Below are 16489 nucleotides of genomic sequence, written 5' to 3' on the forward strand. Positions count from 1 at the left end.
TGATTCCTTCCAGATGCCCCTTTCTCTGGGTGAGGTGAGACGGGAAAGAGTATGTAAGTTATAAATATGCATAAGGAATAACGGCACTGTTTGCTTCCTGTCATAGGGTAATGCTTGTGAAATAGAGTAAAAGTTCATAATACTGAGTTGTCTCTGTTGGTGGGGAGAGAAATGTCAGCAATAAGTATCAGAGAAAATTGTAACTGACCATTGTTTTGCCGTCCCTGGCAGCAGCTTTGGGAAGTATATCGTATCAAAAGAGTTCTGCAATTTCTGTACTATCCGTCATATGTTCCCATCTAGTGCTCAAAATGATGATTCTCCGTAAGCCTCCAAAAAAAAAACCTACATTATTTTGCTGCATCAGTTATAATTGAAACGAATTAATAGTTCTCGGAATACTGGAACACAGTTGTTATAATAAAACAAAAAGGCACTGTTTTATAATTTTTTCATTCTTTTTCATTAGAAAACTATAGTTTAGTCAAAAATAAAAAAAATTTAGCAGCCTAAACTGCAACATCGTAGGAATTAAGAAAACAATATGGTTTGAGTTAAGGTGTCTCTTTAGAAAGAGCTTTCTAATGATGAGAGTCTTCGCATAGTCATGATACTGGTGGCACTGTAAATCATCAGAACTAAGGAGAACCTAAGCCTCTTCCCAGAGAGCTTCTTTAGTGTCACACAAGAATTCAGTTATGCAGTAAGTAATTAGAATGAATTTTACCTTTCACTGAAAGACAATATCACTCCTATCTGAAACCATTTTTTTGCAAAGAACAAATCTTGAGGGAATCTTCCCCAGTTTCTACTGTCCATACTACCAGAATATACTGCTCCCATATACCTGTGCAGCAAGTGCCTGACAGAAACAAGTACCTGGCTATCTGGTCTGCATGACAGTGCATTTCACTTAGGTGGCAAGGTGATGGAAGCAGGGTAGCAACAGTGTTGGTCTGTGTGGAAGGCCTGGGACTGCCTCTTTCTGGACACAGCCAATTCCCACCGATTCCAACAGACCCACAACAGGACATAGCTGAGCCCATCAGGGAAGGTGGTAGCACTTGTGTGAAAGCATACTTTAGAAAAGTAAAATATTGTGCAGACTTTGAAGAATGTGGTTAAAGTGTGAGAAAGAATCCTAAAAACACGAAGGTCAGTGAAGGAGAAAGAGGCACTCCTGGAGCTGTAGGAGATATTCTCCTGCAGCCTATGAGTTTTGGAAGAGATCATAATGGACTTGGTATTTCCCTGGAGCTCATGGAGAGGATCACACCAGAGCAGATATTCACACTGCAGCATGTGGAGGAATCCAGTCCAGGGCAGGTTGATATTTCCTGAAGTGCTGCTACCTGAGGAGACACCATGCTGGAGGAGCTTTATCCTAAAGGACTGCAGCACATTGTATGGACTCATGCAGGAGCAAGGAAAAAGTATAAGGAGAAAGGTGCAGTCTAGAGGAGCTAGACTCACCAAAACCCCCCACTCCCTATCCCCCCTGCACCACGTGGGTGGGGAGGAAGAAGAAGAGTTAGAAAAGATGCAATAAAGTTGCTGGGAAAAGTAAAGCAGGGGAAGGTATTTTAACCTTCGGCTTTATTTCTTACCACCCAAATTTATTTTAATTAGCTATAAACCAAATACATTTTCCCCAAGTCAAGTCTCATTTGCCTGTGATGGCAATCTCTAACTGGTCTCCCTGGCTTTATCTCAACTCACAAACTTTTTCAGTCTTATTTTCTCTCCCTCTCCTTTGAGGAGAAGGAGTGAGAGTGGCTGGGTGGGCATCTGGTAGCCAGCCAAGCTCAACATACCACTGAGAGTTTGCACAGGTGCAATAAAGATGAGGACACAACTCAGATTGTATTGTTCAGCAACACTTTTCCTCTGAGTTTCACCAGTTATTTGCATATGGATTTGGTGAAAAAGTCATCAATCCAAGCTCTAAGAATATCAATGTATAGATCAGGATTTAAACTACAATGATGAACAGGAGTTAGCTAAAAAGGTAACAAACTTCCTTCCCACAATAATGCATTTTTGTCACTTTCTACTGGAGCTGGGTCAATTTGGAACAAAAATATTCCATTGTTGAGAGGATTTGATTTTTTCACTTTTTGTCACCTTTCATTCTAATTTTCCCTTCTCAAACATAAGCATTTTATTTCATTCACCTTCTACACATATTTAAGAAAAATGGATGCCAGCAGCACACATTTTCACATGAAGTAAAATGTCGAATTGATGAAATATGTCATGCTGGCAGGAAGTACATACATACGTAATCAGTGAAGTAGCAATACAAGGTTATGTCTCTGAAAATTCTAAAAAAGTATAAGAAAACCTCAATCTTCCTGTAGATGCTAAATGGCTTGAAATTGGTTGCTGGGTAAACCTGACAGGTTGGATTACTTATTAATCTAGTTGTAATCAGTTTAACAAGTATGCAAACAATTAAAAAGTCTATGCAATTATCATTCCCCTGAGCTATGCCATGTCCCTCTGCTTTGTGAGGCTGTTGTAAAACTCTGCTATTCTATAATTTAGCAGTTCTGAACCTACTGTCCCTAAAGAGATAGAAAAATGTATGTATCAGCAAATTTAATTTTAGTCAAGAAAGTGTAGTGAGAGAGGAGGGTCTGAATACCATTTTCATGCTTATTTTATTTCTGAAAGACAGTGCCATTACTAATTGTGAATGTTTCAAAGCACAGAAGAATGGCAGTTAAAGCATCTCACAGGAGCTTTCAAAGAAGGGAAAGAGAAAACCCACAATGGTGGCCTAGGAAAATAAGAAGTCTGAAGGGCTAAAATCTAAGTGCCCTTAAACCCTTAAACCCCAGAAAATCTCACTATGCCAATAAGTTTGTTCCTAAATTAGTTTTTGTGTACATCCTTATTAATAGTCAACGCAGTCATCTTTTCAACATCCCACATCAATTTCTATTGCAGCTTCCAAATTATTTGCTTAATATAAATGAAAATGCTGTTTAGATTATATGTAAAAAGGTAAAGTGGAATGAAAACAAGACACTGAGTAACTGAAGAGAGTGATTAATTCTTTCCTAGATCTCTTAAGAACAGTGCAGGAAATAACTGATTAATCTGTACCAAGGAAGTAGGGGAATATATATTAGGAAAAACTAGCTACAAGGAGAGCTAGGCATGGGAACAGCCATCAATATATTGAAATGTCCTTTATTGGAAGTATCTAAGAACAGGGCATAAAATCATCTGCCAGAAATTGTCAGTGTTATTCATGTCCTGCATATCCCTGTGAATCCAAGAAGAAAAGCTACCAGTGAAGGGTAACAGAGAAAAACAGCCTAATGTTGTTGTATTCAACATCCAGAATCTGTAAAAATATAAACTAATGAAATGTTAAAGGTATATTAGAAAAAAAATCATTCATCTTGACAATCTAGTCTCAACTCCTAGCAGGAAAATGCTCCTGAAATCCTTTTCCTCCCCTTCAATGTAAGATAGTGAATCACCCCTCAACATTCCTTTTTGCATCAGTTGTGCCAAATCTCATAGTATTTCACAAATAATAGACAAACCTCTGTGACATTGAGAAGAAACAACACTGTATGTGTTCACAGTTTGCCTCATGTAAACACTGCCATGGAGAACTTAGCAAATTAAATTCAAGAGTAATTTCAAAAGCTTAAACAAGCTCTTTGTCATATAAGCATCAAGAAGGTACAACGATTTTTCATCAACATATTAGCAAATTTTCAAGTTCTTCTAGGGGACGTGTTCTTTTCCACTATACATTACAGAATGCCATTGTATCTGTTGCAAAATTTATAGACAGCCATAAATCAGATTTCTTTCTTTTGTTGGTTGTAAAGGAAAAATATGATAACCACGTGTAAGCTGCTCTACATGATTATTTACAAGAACTTCCAGATTCTGACCCAGCCTCTCCTCTGTCAGAACTGCAGTCTGAGCATGTTCATGAACTTAAAATGGACTGCCCAAGAGTCACTCTCTTGCAAACACAGCCTTAGAGCTCCTGCTACTGAGGCTATGCAAATGTCAGGAACATAACAGGAAGCCCAAGGCTGGCTTGAGCAGGTATCTGCCAGGACTTATCCACTGACATTAAAAAAAAAAATCTGCGAAAGTCATGGGATGCTGGGATACTTTCCCCTCCCTCCTCCCCCTCCCAGGCACTGTGCTATTCTAATGCATACGTGACAGCTCACTGGTCAAAAGAATGGATGTGCTAAGGCAGGACATGAACTCCAGAACAGCTGAAAGCATCAGGGTTTTTTTCTAGTTTGGCTTCAGGACAGCAGTCCTCAGGGGGGTTCCTAGCTAAAACTGGCATTTGCATGAAGATGCACTGCTGCTGACACCATTTGTAGCACTACTTACAGAGCTGCCAAGTCCAGACGAATTCTTGATAGAGGTTGGTCTCGTGCTGGAGTGAGATTGTACACTCACTGCTGGAGGGCAGTTTGGATTTTGTTTCCCTTGCTTTTGCCTTCTCTCTCTCCGACCTCTTTTCCACCCTGCCCTCCTCCAAATCCATCCATCTGCTCTTGTCCCTCACTTCTCTCCAACCGTGCTGGCAGCGTGGGAGGTAGCACACCCCTAACTCCCTGCTCAGTTCCTCTTCTCGGCACTACCCTTCCCATAGCCCCCGATACCTGAGCCCACGTTCACGTGTGACAAGGCTCAGCAATGAACTTCAGGAGAATGAAAAATTGAGCAGAAGAGCATTATAGTGAGGAGCAGGAAGTACTGAGGGGAGATTAGAAGTGATTGACAGGGGAAAGTCCCAAATATGGAACCCTCCTGCTTCAAGATTGGTGACTGTGTTTGTTCCAACACACTCATTGGCAGCAGAGCTATCATCAGCTTTATGAGGCTATTTATAGAGAAACTGAATACAGAGAAACCCATTAAAAATTCTCACCTTTCTCTTCCTGAAATAAGACTAAAACCAATAGATCATGCTAAAATCTGTTTCCCTAGCAATAGATTGGTAATTCTTGCTCCTGCTAAAATTGAGAGTTCTAGTTCATGCAGGTCTCTGCTCTGCCAAATAGGAAGCAAGTGGTTTTGGCTCAAGATCTTGCGGTGTAGAGATGACTTTATGAAAAAGAGTTCCTGTAGAAGAAATGACCATGCCATTGTTCTCCTTATTAGGTAACTATAGAAAAACTGAATTTTTGTCAGTATGGTACAAGCACCAAGGAATAAACAGCTGCTCTCTGGTTCTCTGCAGATTTCACCCTTCAATGAACAACAGACAGGTTGAACAGTGATGCTGCTATTTATCTATAATCTTGTTTTTACAGACTAAACCAAATTTTTTTGTTACATCATTATGTGCTTTGTTTGAAAAAAGTTGTTTAGTTTTCCTCAATAGGAAGTGTCCCAGGATTCCAACAACATTTAGGAAGAGTCTTAATCTCTCACCACAGGTTTTCAGAGTGTTGCCCTTCAAAGTACTCACAGGATGATGTAGGGTCAGGGGTTTTGCTGGGATCTTCCAAATATCCTATCGCACAAATTCAGAAAAGAAATTCAGCCAATGGTCTCATGGCCAGACCAAATAGTCAAGGAAACCTAAGTCTTGGAACTTAGCATAAGAAGGCCCATGTACAAAGGGAAGGACATTCTTATTGAAAGAAACCTAGTGGTAAAACAATCAAGTGGAAGAGAGAACAAAACAAAGATTCATGCCAGGCTTCCTAGAAGGAAGCTATCTAATCTACATTTGAAATAAGATTGATGTTGGCTGTCTGCCAGAGGTACAGCCTTACAGTGGAGGGAAGAAATTTCTTGACCATCTCAGTCATGAGAAGGGGACTACAGCAGCACCACTGACTGGACATCAGGCTAGGCATGTCTCCCCCAGTCTCACTACTGATTAGGATCTATAGAAAAATACTTTGAATTCAAGCAAATCTCATTAATGATTTAACATTTCAATTCAGTGATAATTTCTGAAACTTTCTGGGCAACTCAATAAAAGTGGATCTTTTCCTGTGGCAATGGCCAGAAATCTTGTAAGAAGCACATTGCTTGGGCTGTTTTTTAGTTCATTGAAGCTACCCTATTTGCATAAAAAGAGGACCCAATCTATTTCGTTGTCTTAAGTTCTTATACACATTAATACTCTTAGTTAAAGTGAATGAAAGCTTTCCAATACTTTAAAAACATACTCTGGAACAGGATAAAGAATTCATATAAGACAGGTAGGACAAAATTAATCTGTGCAGAAAAGATTTTTCACAAGGAAGAGAAAATTGCTGTTTGAAACGCATTTGTTCAGCATAGGCATTTTGATATTCTCTTATTCTAAATTCTTTATAATATATACATTGTTCTTTTACACTTTCAGTGTGTAAGTCAGCAGAAACAACCCTTGTCTCATTTCTTTGCTTGGCTGTAACCTGGAATACATCCCACTAATCTGTCATAACAGATGTGGTCAAATCGATCAGTGCAGCCTAAAGAGATTCTGCTGACCCTAAACATTTACTGAAAATTCTCCTGGCTTCAATAACTATATTTGACTATAGCTCCCTTAACCATAGCAGGTCCTTAGAATACCCTAGAATTTCAGATACCTACTTATATTAGGTTATTTTAGATTAATTAATTATTATATTATTACATTACTTATACTTGTTTTATACTCCAACTAAGACACACTCAAATGGTGTAATTCAGTTTCCTATCCCACTGCCAAGTGAGAGGTTATGGGATAACCTAACTGGCCTTAAGCTGTGCTCCAGAAGGGCAGAAGTCTCCCCTAGGTCTATTAGCATATATATCAGGCCTATACAAATATCTCAGCTACCTTAAAACCCCTTAAATGTCAGTAGATGCCTACTTTTAGAAAACTGAACAACAAAAAAAAAATGTCTGGTAGCAATGAGAAATTCAAGTCACATGTCATTGTAACCCAATAAACAGACTCTATTTCCTATGAAGACAAATTAGTCTGTAGGATCATGAAGAGGTGACTCTGTGGTTGTTTCTGCAGTTGTCATGATGCTGTTACTCAAGGCCTCTCTGCCCAATGCTTTCTTGTGCAAGTCAAACTTAGCAATGTTATCATTTAAGTAATCAGTGATAGATCTAGGCTAGCCTAGAAGAATATTTTTGAGATGTTTCTGCTGCTTCCTGCATTTCAGCTGGGAGCTTCTGCAGTACCATTTCTTTCATAATTCTTTCATCAATGAAGTTTTTCACACACAGTAGCTAGTGACTGTCTTGCTTCTCTAAGATGAAAAGCTGAAATTTCAGAGGTTAAAAACCCTGGACAAGCTGTCAGTATGTATTTTCTGTTTTCAAATCATGCTAATATTATTATATTACAGTATCAAGTGAGAAATAATCCAAACACCCTTCAACAACATATCACTGAATCTTCAAAAACTCAGTGGTACAAGTTTAAGGTGCCAAAATCCAAAATCCTTATCCAGTTAAGTCAGTGGCATGTTGTTCTTTCTTCCTAGGGAAGAAAAGATGAGTCAGTCCTGCTGAGATATGAACATATGGCTCTAACAAACCTAGGTACTCAAAGCCTGGTGCTTAAAGCACTCTGATGATCCTGTAGGACCTGTGATACCATAATAATTTGTATTGCTTTCTAAGAAGATTTTTTAGGGTTTTGTCTTTTGTCATCTCCTGCTAGCAGTCTATTGTCTTCAGCAAAAAAAGTACCACAGAGTCATGCATAATACAGAGATCACCAGAAAAAGAACTGAAGCAATTTAAAGATCTATTAAATGCATCCACTTGGGGACAAAATAGAGGAACAAATGGAAGAAACATTGAGCATGTTTCTCCAACGAAAGACTAGTCAAATAAACAGATCATCATCTATGACAGATACTTAATTCATGAGATAAAAATATTTTGTAATATGTCCATGAGACTATTTATAATGTGATTTAGTTTTGCTCACAGAGGAAGACCTTGATACATGCTTGAGGCACCAACAGAGAACACAAAGATACTTCACGGATTTTTAAAATATGAACTATGATACATGCTTATTTCTAAAAGTCAGAAATAACATCATGCACTTGAAAACAGTGAATTCTAGTTGAAGGCACCCAAACTAATCTTTACGTCCACACATTTACTTTCTTTTCACAGCATTTTCAGCCTTACCACAGGTACACTCTATTCATTCTGCATTTTCTGCACTTGTGTCAGCAGATCTGACACACTTTGGACCCACACTGTTGTAATCCATATTTTCTGGAGCAATTTATTTTGTCTCTCTTTGTTAGGTCTTTATTTATTTTCAAATGCCTTCTAAAATTTCCAGTAGCAAACTCTAACAAAATACTAGACCTAAGCATGTCTGGATTTCAAAGAAGAAATTGAACCACACCCAGATTTTGCAACTGATTACTACTCCTATTCTGGACTCCAGATCCTAAGTGCAACATGTTTCAAGTCCTTTCATATATGCTACATCTCACATCTCTTGTCACAACTCCAGCTTCCAGCAAGATGTTTCCATTTTAAAAGCAGAAAAATAAAATTAAGCCAGGTTTGTGCATTCTCTTCCACCTTTTTTTCCCCTCATACAGGTTTAGATAACAGATTCTATCACCCTACTAGCTTTCATTTCAACTTCCAACACCATGATATACCCACATTGAAATTTCTACCCTAACCTCAAAATTGCGCCAATGTTCTCCTACGCTCATATTTTAGGGCAACTGGACAACACATAATAACACATGTACTTGAGACACTTTGCCAACAGTAAGATTTGTAATAGCATGAGAATTGTATTAGCAATTATAGAAAAACATGAAATCTGAATTCTTGGTTTCAGCATTCTCAAACCAAGGAAACAGTCCCTAAGTTCTGTGACTCATTAACATGGTAGGAGATTCATAGTTCAATTCCGAAGTATATTTTTGTTTAAATACTCTGAGTTGATATTTGATTGTGAGAAAAGCAGCCCAGAAAGTATGTCTGGAGAATAATAGTGGTCCATGGACTAAAAAGGACTGGTACTACCACTATGAAATACAAGGGTGTAGGATACATGCTGTTCTCACCTGTTGCTTTATCTCATTGGGATAACCAGTGAGAACTGCATGGCACACCTTTTATGAAAGTCAGCAGGTTCATCTTAGAGCATGTTTCTCATTACACTATAGACAAACAACTGAAGTATAACCAATGTCTCAGGAACTGGGATATAAGCAGCCTCTTTTTGACAAAGGCCAGGTCCCAGGATACTTTTAACTCCTACAGAAAACAAAGACCAGAGATATTCCTATGAAAAAGGTATTTAAAAAGGTATTACTTAGCCTTTTGCTGAATGTCACTTCTTTTACAGAAAAATTCTATATAAAAACCAGACAACTGTTCATCATTAATATTCTCTGCTTTGGCCTTTGCTATTACGCTGAGATCATTACAAAATAAAGGTTAGGCACTTGCATCACACTGAGCTCTTTAATACTCTACTTTGAATACTAGTGTGTTGCTTATCCCTTTCCATTTCACTCCAGGTGCTTACCCTATTAAAGCACAAAATCTAAGGCCTCTGTTTTCCCAGTAATTCCAGGTACTCCTTTACTCTTAACTCAGTAAAGCCTGCGGCAACAACACAGCTCTTGTAAAATGAAGAATTGCATTTTGCTCACACTGAAGCAAGTAGTAAAAGTCCTATCTCTGGATTAAACAAAGAGGGCAAAAATTAAACTGTATCGCCATCTGTATGCACTCTTCTGTCTGCAGCTAATATAATCCACACACTAGCTACATAAATCCACATAAATACCAAAAGCTGAACCAAAACCTGCCCCATTACAACTGGTATCATATATCTTCATCCCAAGAGCAAACTCCATCACTTCAGCTAGCATCCATTTTTTCAGGAGTTGCCCAAGGGACTTTTCTGTCTAAAAGCCATTAACAGATTACTCTTGTACATATATGGTAAAAAAGAGCATTGGTATTCTTCACTGAAATCATAATCCTGTCCTAACCTCTCCCACTGATGACAATCCTATTGCTCTTCTATCTTAGACTTACAGCTTCCTATTGCCTTTGATTTTTTCATTCCCTTTTCCTCACATTACAGATGACATCTTAATGACACCCTACCCTCCATCTTTCTTACCTTGACTAGAGTTCAGTCTTCCTTCACTACTGTAAGAAAGCTGCTGTCAAATCTTTTGCTCTGCCATTTTCTTACCACTAATTTGACTTTTCTGAATCCTTCTTTTTACCATTACCAGGGCATCCTAAAGACAGAAATGACAAAACTAATAACTGTATGCTGTCTTTCTCTCCTCCTCTTTCAATTGTATCTTTATATCTCTTACCACACTGGCGCCCACAGTACTCACCTGTCTTCTCTGCAGGCTCCACATAGCCTTTAGTAAAGTTCTTATTTTTTCATTCTCTTCTATTTGTTTTTCGAAACTCTTCGAATTTTCCACCTTACTGTATTTGGCACTATTGTGCCTACACCATGCACTTCCAGGAGTGTCCTCCTGTTTGTCCAATTTATATCCTCCTTCAGATATAAATTCAGTGTTCTACAACTCATATTTACTAGGCACGGCAGAATCCCAGTCTATGAGATGGGTGAGTAAGCAGCCAATATGACTTTGTGACACAATTAGCACAGGCTCAGTAGCCTCTGACCATGGGTCATTTTCAGGGATCAGATCTACTTTTTCACACATTACAGCTTCCCATAAAAGTCTTCACCTACTGAGCTAGTAACAACCAACTTGCTAGTGCAGAAAGATGTTGTCTAACTTACAGTTGCATTCTACTCCTTTTATCTTCTTGAAAACAGAGGACAGAAACATACACCTTTATTCTACTCATCTATGCCTTTCTAATCAAGTTTACCTTCTGCATTGGTGTCTTCAAATAAAAGAACAGAAAGAGGAGGTACTGCAGCAATTTTTAACACTTCATTGGTAGTCAATTTAATTTGTACTGAGTACTAATGTTGAAGATTTTTCAAACAGTCATCAAGAGATGGTCCGATCCTGATACCTGCACAAAGGCATTTGAAACTCAGCTCACTGTCCCACATATAGGTGTCTAGTGCTGCTTGAGGTGTCTTGGGTGAAGAGAGAAATCCCAAGGCTGGTGACAAAGAACCTATGGAAGATTTGAGCCTCTCTGAAGCAGAAACTGGGAATATCAAAGGTGTTTAGATACTTCTAATGGGAAACTCAGTTGACTGTTCAGTGTTTGTAGAGAAGCAAAAGTGATACGAGTTTTCTCCAGTTGTAAAGTGCAGAGACAACCTTATTTCTTAATTGATGTGATCTGTGTATGATGACAGGCTGTTTTGCTCCCTCCTAATTGTTTTAGCATTTAATTGCAATGCATAAGCACTTCTTTCAATAGCAGATTTTAGATTGCTCTAAACAAGTTAATTATATTTCACAACACCCTTGTGCATTAGGGATGTATTAATATTCCTGTTTTCCAGTCTAGGAAAAAGGGAAGACAAAAAAGGGTAAGTGGCTTCCTGAAGGTTAAACAGTAAGTCAGTAGCAAAATTTGAAGAGGAACTCCAGACTCTCAACCACAGTTTGAATTTCCCACAGACCATTGAAACTTTAAAATTACATATTTATTACCATCCTTGCATTTAGCATGGGAGTTAAACTGCAAACAGTGCATTTGTGAACAGACGCAGGAACTTGAATTAAAACTCCAGAGTTAGAAAACTTTAGTGTTGAGGTAAACATTGAGCTGGATATCCAAAAAGCTCTAAGAATCCATATCACTGCAATGAAACTGAAACTGGAGGCACAAAGGAACATGCAAGACTGAATTCCATTTGCTTCCTGATAAGAGCATCACAAGATATCCTTCCCTTGAAAAAGGGGAAAAAATGAAAAAATCTTACCCTCACCCTGAAAGACAGTCACACTTGGGGATAATTTCTAAGCATATTTGAAACCGTCTCATCTATTTATTTTTTCTTTTTTCCACAAAGAAACATCAATTTGAAGCAGAAAATTTTTAGGAAAAAAGTTGATATTTCTGTAACGTCCAGATGTCTCAGACAGGATGAGGGACACACTCTGTTTTAGGAACTATGTAAAAGATATATACAAAGACATTATGAGCTAATTCAAGCAAAGAAAACAGGTGTGTGTAACGAGCAGCAGAAGGACTGAAAGAAATGAGAGATATGAACAACAATTGTAAGAATTAAAGTCTTCATATGCTGCTAAAAATCCAGTCTTATATTCTGGAAGGTATAGATGAGAGGTTATATGAAGTATGAAACTGAAAATATGGCATTTCAGTTATTACTGCTTTACCTGAATTGCACCAAATGTGAGAAGTGACAATAAGAGATTGGCAGATCAAATGTTTTCTGATTGAGTACATACCTACTGATTCCACCAGTAATACACAATAGCAAGCTTGTTTTGTGTTAAAACGTAAGGCCAGGTACTGTGATATCCTTTACTCCAACTCAACATGTCCAGTGCTCCCTAAAACATTCTTGAAGTACCTGACTGGGGTTTTTTTAGTCATTTCTTACCCTATTCATTCACTGAATATAAATTGCATGGGTTATAATCAATATATATCAAATTCTATGGCATATTTCACATTGGATTGTTAAGACCAAGTCCCAACGACTTTTGTGATTGAGTTTGATCTGTTTGTTAAGGGGTTCATATAGTTTGATTGCCTGATGTACTATTGGGACTTCACCGGAGGAATCTGGACCTTATACACTTCCAGACTTATAAAATATTTGGTTTATCTAGAAAACACACTCAGCATTTACATGTAACACAGAGATATACTTTATGCCCAAGACACACAAAGATAATACACAACATGCTAAAATCACAGTTTCGTCTCCAAGCCCTGCTTGTACCAGTTTAATGGCTAAAAATTCAGTCTCCCATTATCTGTCTGTCAGACCATTCTTCATGTCAATCATATTCTTTTAAACATCTTCTCTGCACAAAGTCTTTCTATGGTATATTGATCTTCACTGATGCAAACTGAGAATACCAGTTCTATGCCAGATGAAAGTTACCAGCAGCCTCTAATCTATTTATCTATTTAAATATTTATAGTTTAGTCAGCATTATAGAGTTGAGCATTAATTCATTTCAATGACTATCATTCTGACCTGGGTTCAAATCAGCAATATCATCAATTCCAAGCCAGCCATATTTCCACAAAAAGGGTCCCAGGCTTTAGAAATGTGTATTGTTTCTAGAAAATATTGCCTGGAATAATCATTTCTAAACAGTCTTTGAGATGCCATAGCTCTCACTTATGTCCTTGAGCTGCTAGCTTGCTCGCCAGGAGCATCAGCTGATCTATTCCAAGTACTGTTAGCACAAGTTATCACAATTCCTATTAGACAAAACTATGGAAACTGCATGTTCTCTGGCTGACAACCAGAACAGTGCACAATCATAAAATACACTCTGAAACGGGCCTGGTATTAGAGTGTGAATACTAACTGGACATGAGCTGTGCTCTAATACTTAGGACTCTTTGCATCCCTTCACTACCAACTTTCTATGCGTTGATCTTTGTAGCTGAGAAAAGCTACTTCAGCTCTTAACTCCAGAGATACCACATAGGATGCAAAATACATCATTCTTGTACATGCAGAGAACAGACTATGTATGCAATTGTAAAATAAATTAATTTTAGAGCTTTTAGTTATATCACATAGATCATGGCTAACATTTGTATCTACATAAATAGATTTTTGTTTCAAAAATAATCGAACTCTGATCTACCTTTCCTTCTATACACATAATTCTTCAGTGGGACTATGTGAGTAAAATGTCACACCACTGTTCCTCTGTTGTTTAAAGGATTGGGACTTAGACAGCTTTTCCTTACCAAACTGCCTTTTTTCCATTCCATCAAATTTTGTCAATTTTCTCAGTCTCTTGGAGAATTAGAAAATAACTTTTTTTCCTTCCTCCTTGGCAATACATCAGCTTCCTTTCTGTCTGCCTAACGAAGTCAATACACTGAGGGGAAATAACTGGTAGGATTCTGAAGTTATTAGCAGGCATTCATCTTGGTGGAGAGGAAACCTGCTGGGTTTGGGTTCTTTTAACTGCTACAGTATTCTATGGTTTTGTCACATCAGTAAATTGTGGCCAACCACCTGTTGGATCCATATGCTTTAAAGCTGATTGCCAAGCAAAGGATCTGCACACAGAATGTCATCCATACATCCTCCTGTGTGCCTTGTCAGAGGAAAGAAGGAAAGAGATTTTTGCATTAAAAGACATTTTGTAATTAATAAAATGGATTTAATTTGAAATGCAGTAAACACAAATTTAGAAAAGTACCTGAGTAGAGCATGTTTTCACCACAAATAATTTAGACCCTAGGATAAGGAATATACTATTATTTAAATAATCAAATCTCTGTTAGCATTACTATCCATGTGCTCATTAGGAAGATGAGGGTGGAGGAAGCTGATGTGTTGATTTCAGCCGTCACCTAATTAATGATGTACTAAGGTTTAAACTAAACCTGAATTGTGTGTACAGCAGATTGTTCTACTGTATCCCTTCTATAATATGAGAAACTGTTTCTAATGTTTCATTTTGTAAATGTGAGGGCATGGAGGATGACAGGCAAATTGACCACTAAAACCAAACCTGTGGAATAAAGAGGAACAATCAAAGCCCATGTTATCACTTCATAATTCCTGCAAGCACTGCTGTACAGAACTGGCTGCCCGCAGCTCTGCTGCAAACCTGAGCAATGGCTTCAAGTTGTTCTGCTCCTGTACCAATGCACAGAAGTATGACACACCAGTGTACAAATTACCAAGAATATTTTTTCAGTCACTTCTGTAGGATGCAGATGAACCTCCTCCCCATGTCAGGCAAGGAGAGTATTTGACTATGGTTTATTTTTAAATACTACTTGGATCATCTTATTGAAAACCACTGCACTGGCATAAATCTCATTCCACCATCACACAAACACATTCCCTAAGATTGAGTCCAAACGTACCTATGTAGTTAATCAAACTATCCACTTGGGCTGATCAGTTGTTAATAGGACATAGTAAAGAGTGTAAAGGTCCCTTTGGGCTCCCTTATTTAATGTGTCATTTCATACCATCCAGACTAAGGGTCTATCCACACTAAAGGTTATATTGCTGCGGCATTCTGCTCCTGCCAACAAACATCGAGGAGCTCTGAACAAGCACTCACATCTGTGTCCACTCCTGTACCACCCATTTAGCAGAGACAATGATCACTAGAAACAACAAAGGAGCCACTGATAAAACAAACAATGCTGTGAGCCAGAGATCACTGCCATGCCAGCCAAGTTTGCCTTTAAAATACTCAAGAAAAAGGGAGAGGGGGAGGCAAGAGAGATATCAAATATGAAACTGTAAAACTTACACCTAGAAGAGGTTTTAGCCATGCAGCCACCTAACCCCATGACTGATTAGCATTTTCTAGTGCACTGCTATAGGATTGAGCAAGAAAGACTGAGCAGTGTTCATGGGAAGCAGACAAACATCCAACGCCTCCTCCCATTTGGAGTCACATAGTCTCCTACGAGTCAACAGACACAAGGAATAATAATAATTGTTATTACAGTAGTAATGATAATAATAGAGAATCACCAACCTTGAGGATCCCAGTTCACCTGTTTTCTTGGAGTCTCAATTGGAAATTTCATCGCTTCCTTTTTGCAAAGGGAGTAAAAAGAATTAAATAAATTCCCAACCTTCCTGTCTCGATGCTGCAGTCAAACAAATTAATTTCAAATTATAGGGAGCCTGCGCTGTTTGACAGAGGGAAACTGGTGGTTGCCAAGGAAAGAAATACACAAATAAATTGAAAAGGTGGGGAGGGGCGGAAAGGGGAGTGGAGTGGTTTGCAGGCACCCCAACACAGAGAGGAGTATAAGGGATGGACTGAGGACCGGAGAGAATCCGGAGGAGCAGGAACGGAGCAGACTGAGGCAGGCAGCGGGTCCAGGGTGCTGCTGGCTCCTGGGGAGGCTCCCGCAGCTGTTTCGCCCCGTCCACCTGCAGATGTCAGGGTGGCGGGGTCCCCGCTGCAGCGCGGCCCCTCCGCTGCGCCCACCCGAGGGGGACCCGGGCTGCAGACAACGCAGACTTGCAAGGATCGGGGAGTCGTCCAGCCCCCCACGCCCCCAGAGACACCTCCCACACGTGCACAAGCTCCCTAGCCTCAGCCGTCCCCCAAAAATGAGCGCACCTCAGCTCAGCCCCGGGCACTAGAGAGGCAGCAAAAGTCAGCCATGGGGCGTGAGCCGCAGCAGCATGGCTGGGGCGAGGCAGGGGCGAGGCTGGGGACCACCCCGGCTCAATGCAGCAGCAGCCTGGCTCGCCCAGGAGAGCCGGAGCAGGAAGAAGAGAAGGAGGAGGAGGGAGCCACCCTATAGCTTTGGAGGGAATTAACGGAGCCCCTCTCTGCACTGGCATAAAAAGGGGGTGGGGAGAGCCTGCGAG

The 16489-nt window shown here is 39.3% G+C and overlaps 1 protein-coding gene across 1 annotated transcript in view; it reads right to left on the reverse strand.

Annotated features, from left to right (window-relative positions):
- KCNK10 (potassium two pore domain channel subfamily K member 10) overlaps positions 1 to 15958 on the reverse strand; it is a 65048-nt gene extending 49090 nt beyond the window's left edge. The window contains exon 1 of the mRNA XM_014869855.2: positions 15639 to 15958. Within this exon, the coding sequence (XP_014725341.1) occupies positions 15639 to 15690 (52 nt within the window). The 5' untranslated portion in view covers positions 15691 to 15958. The remainder of the gene's footprint in view (positions 1 to 15638) is intronic.
- Positions 15959 to 16489: the final 531 nt, after the last annotated feature.

The sequence above is a fragment of the Sturnus vulgaris genome, chromosome 6 (genome assembly GCF_052056855.1).
Source record: "Sturnus vulgaris isolate bStuVul1 chromosome 6, bStuVul1.hap1, whole genome shotgun sequence".
NCBI classification, from domain to species: domain Eukaryota; kingdom Metazoa; phylum Chordata; class Aves; order Passeriformes; family Sturnidae; genus Sturnus; species Sturnus vulgaris.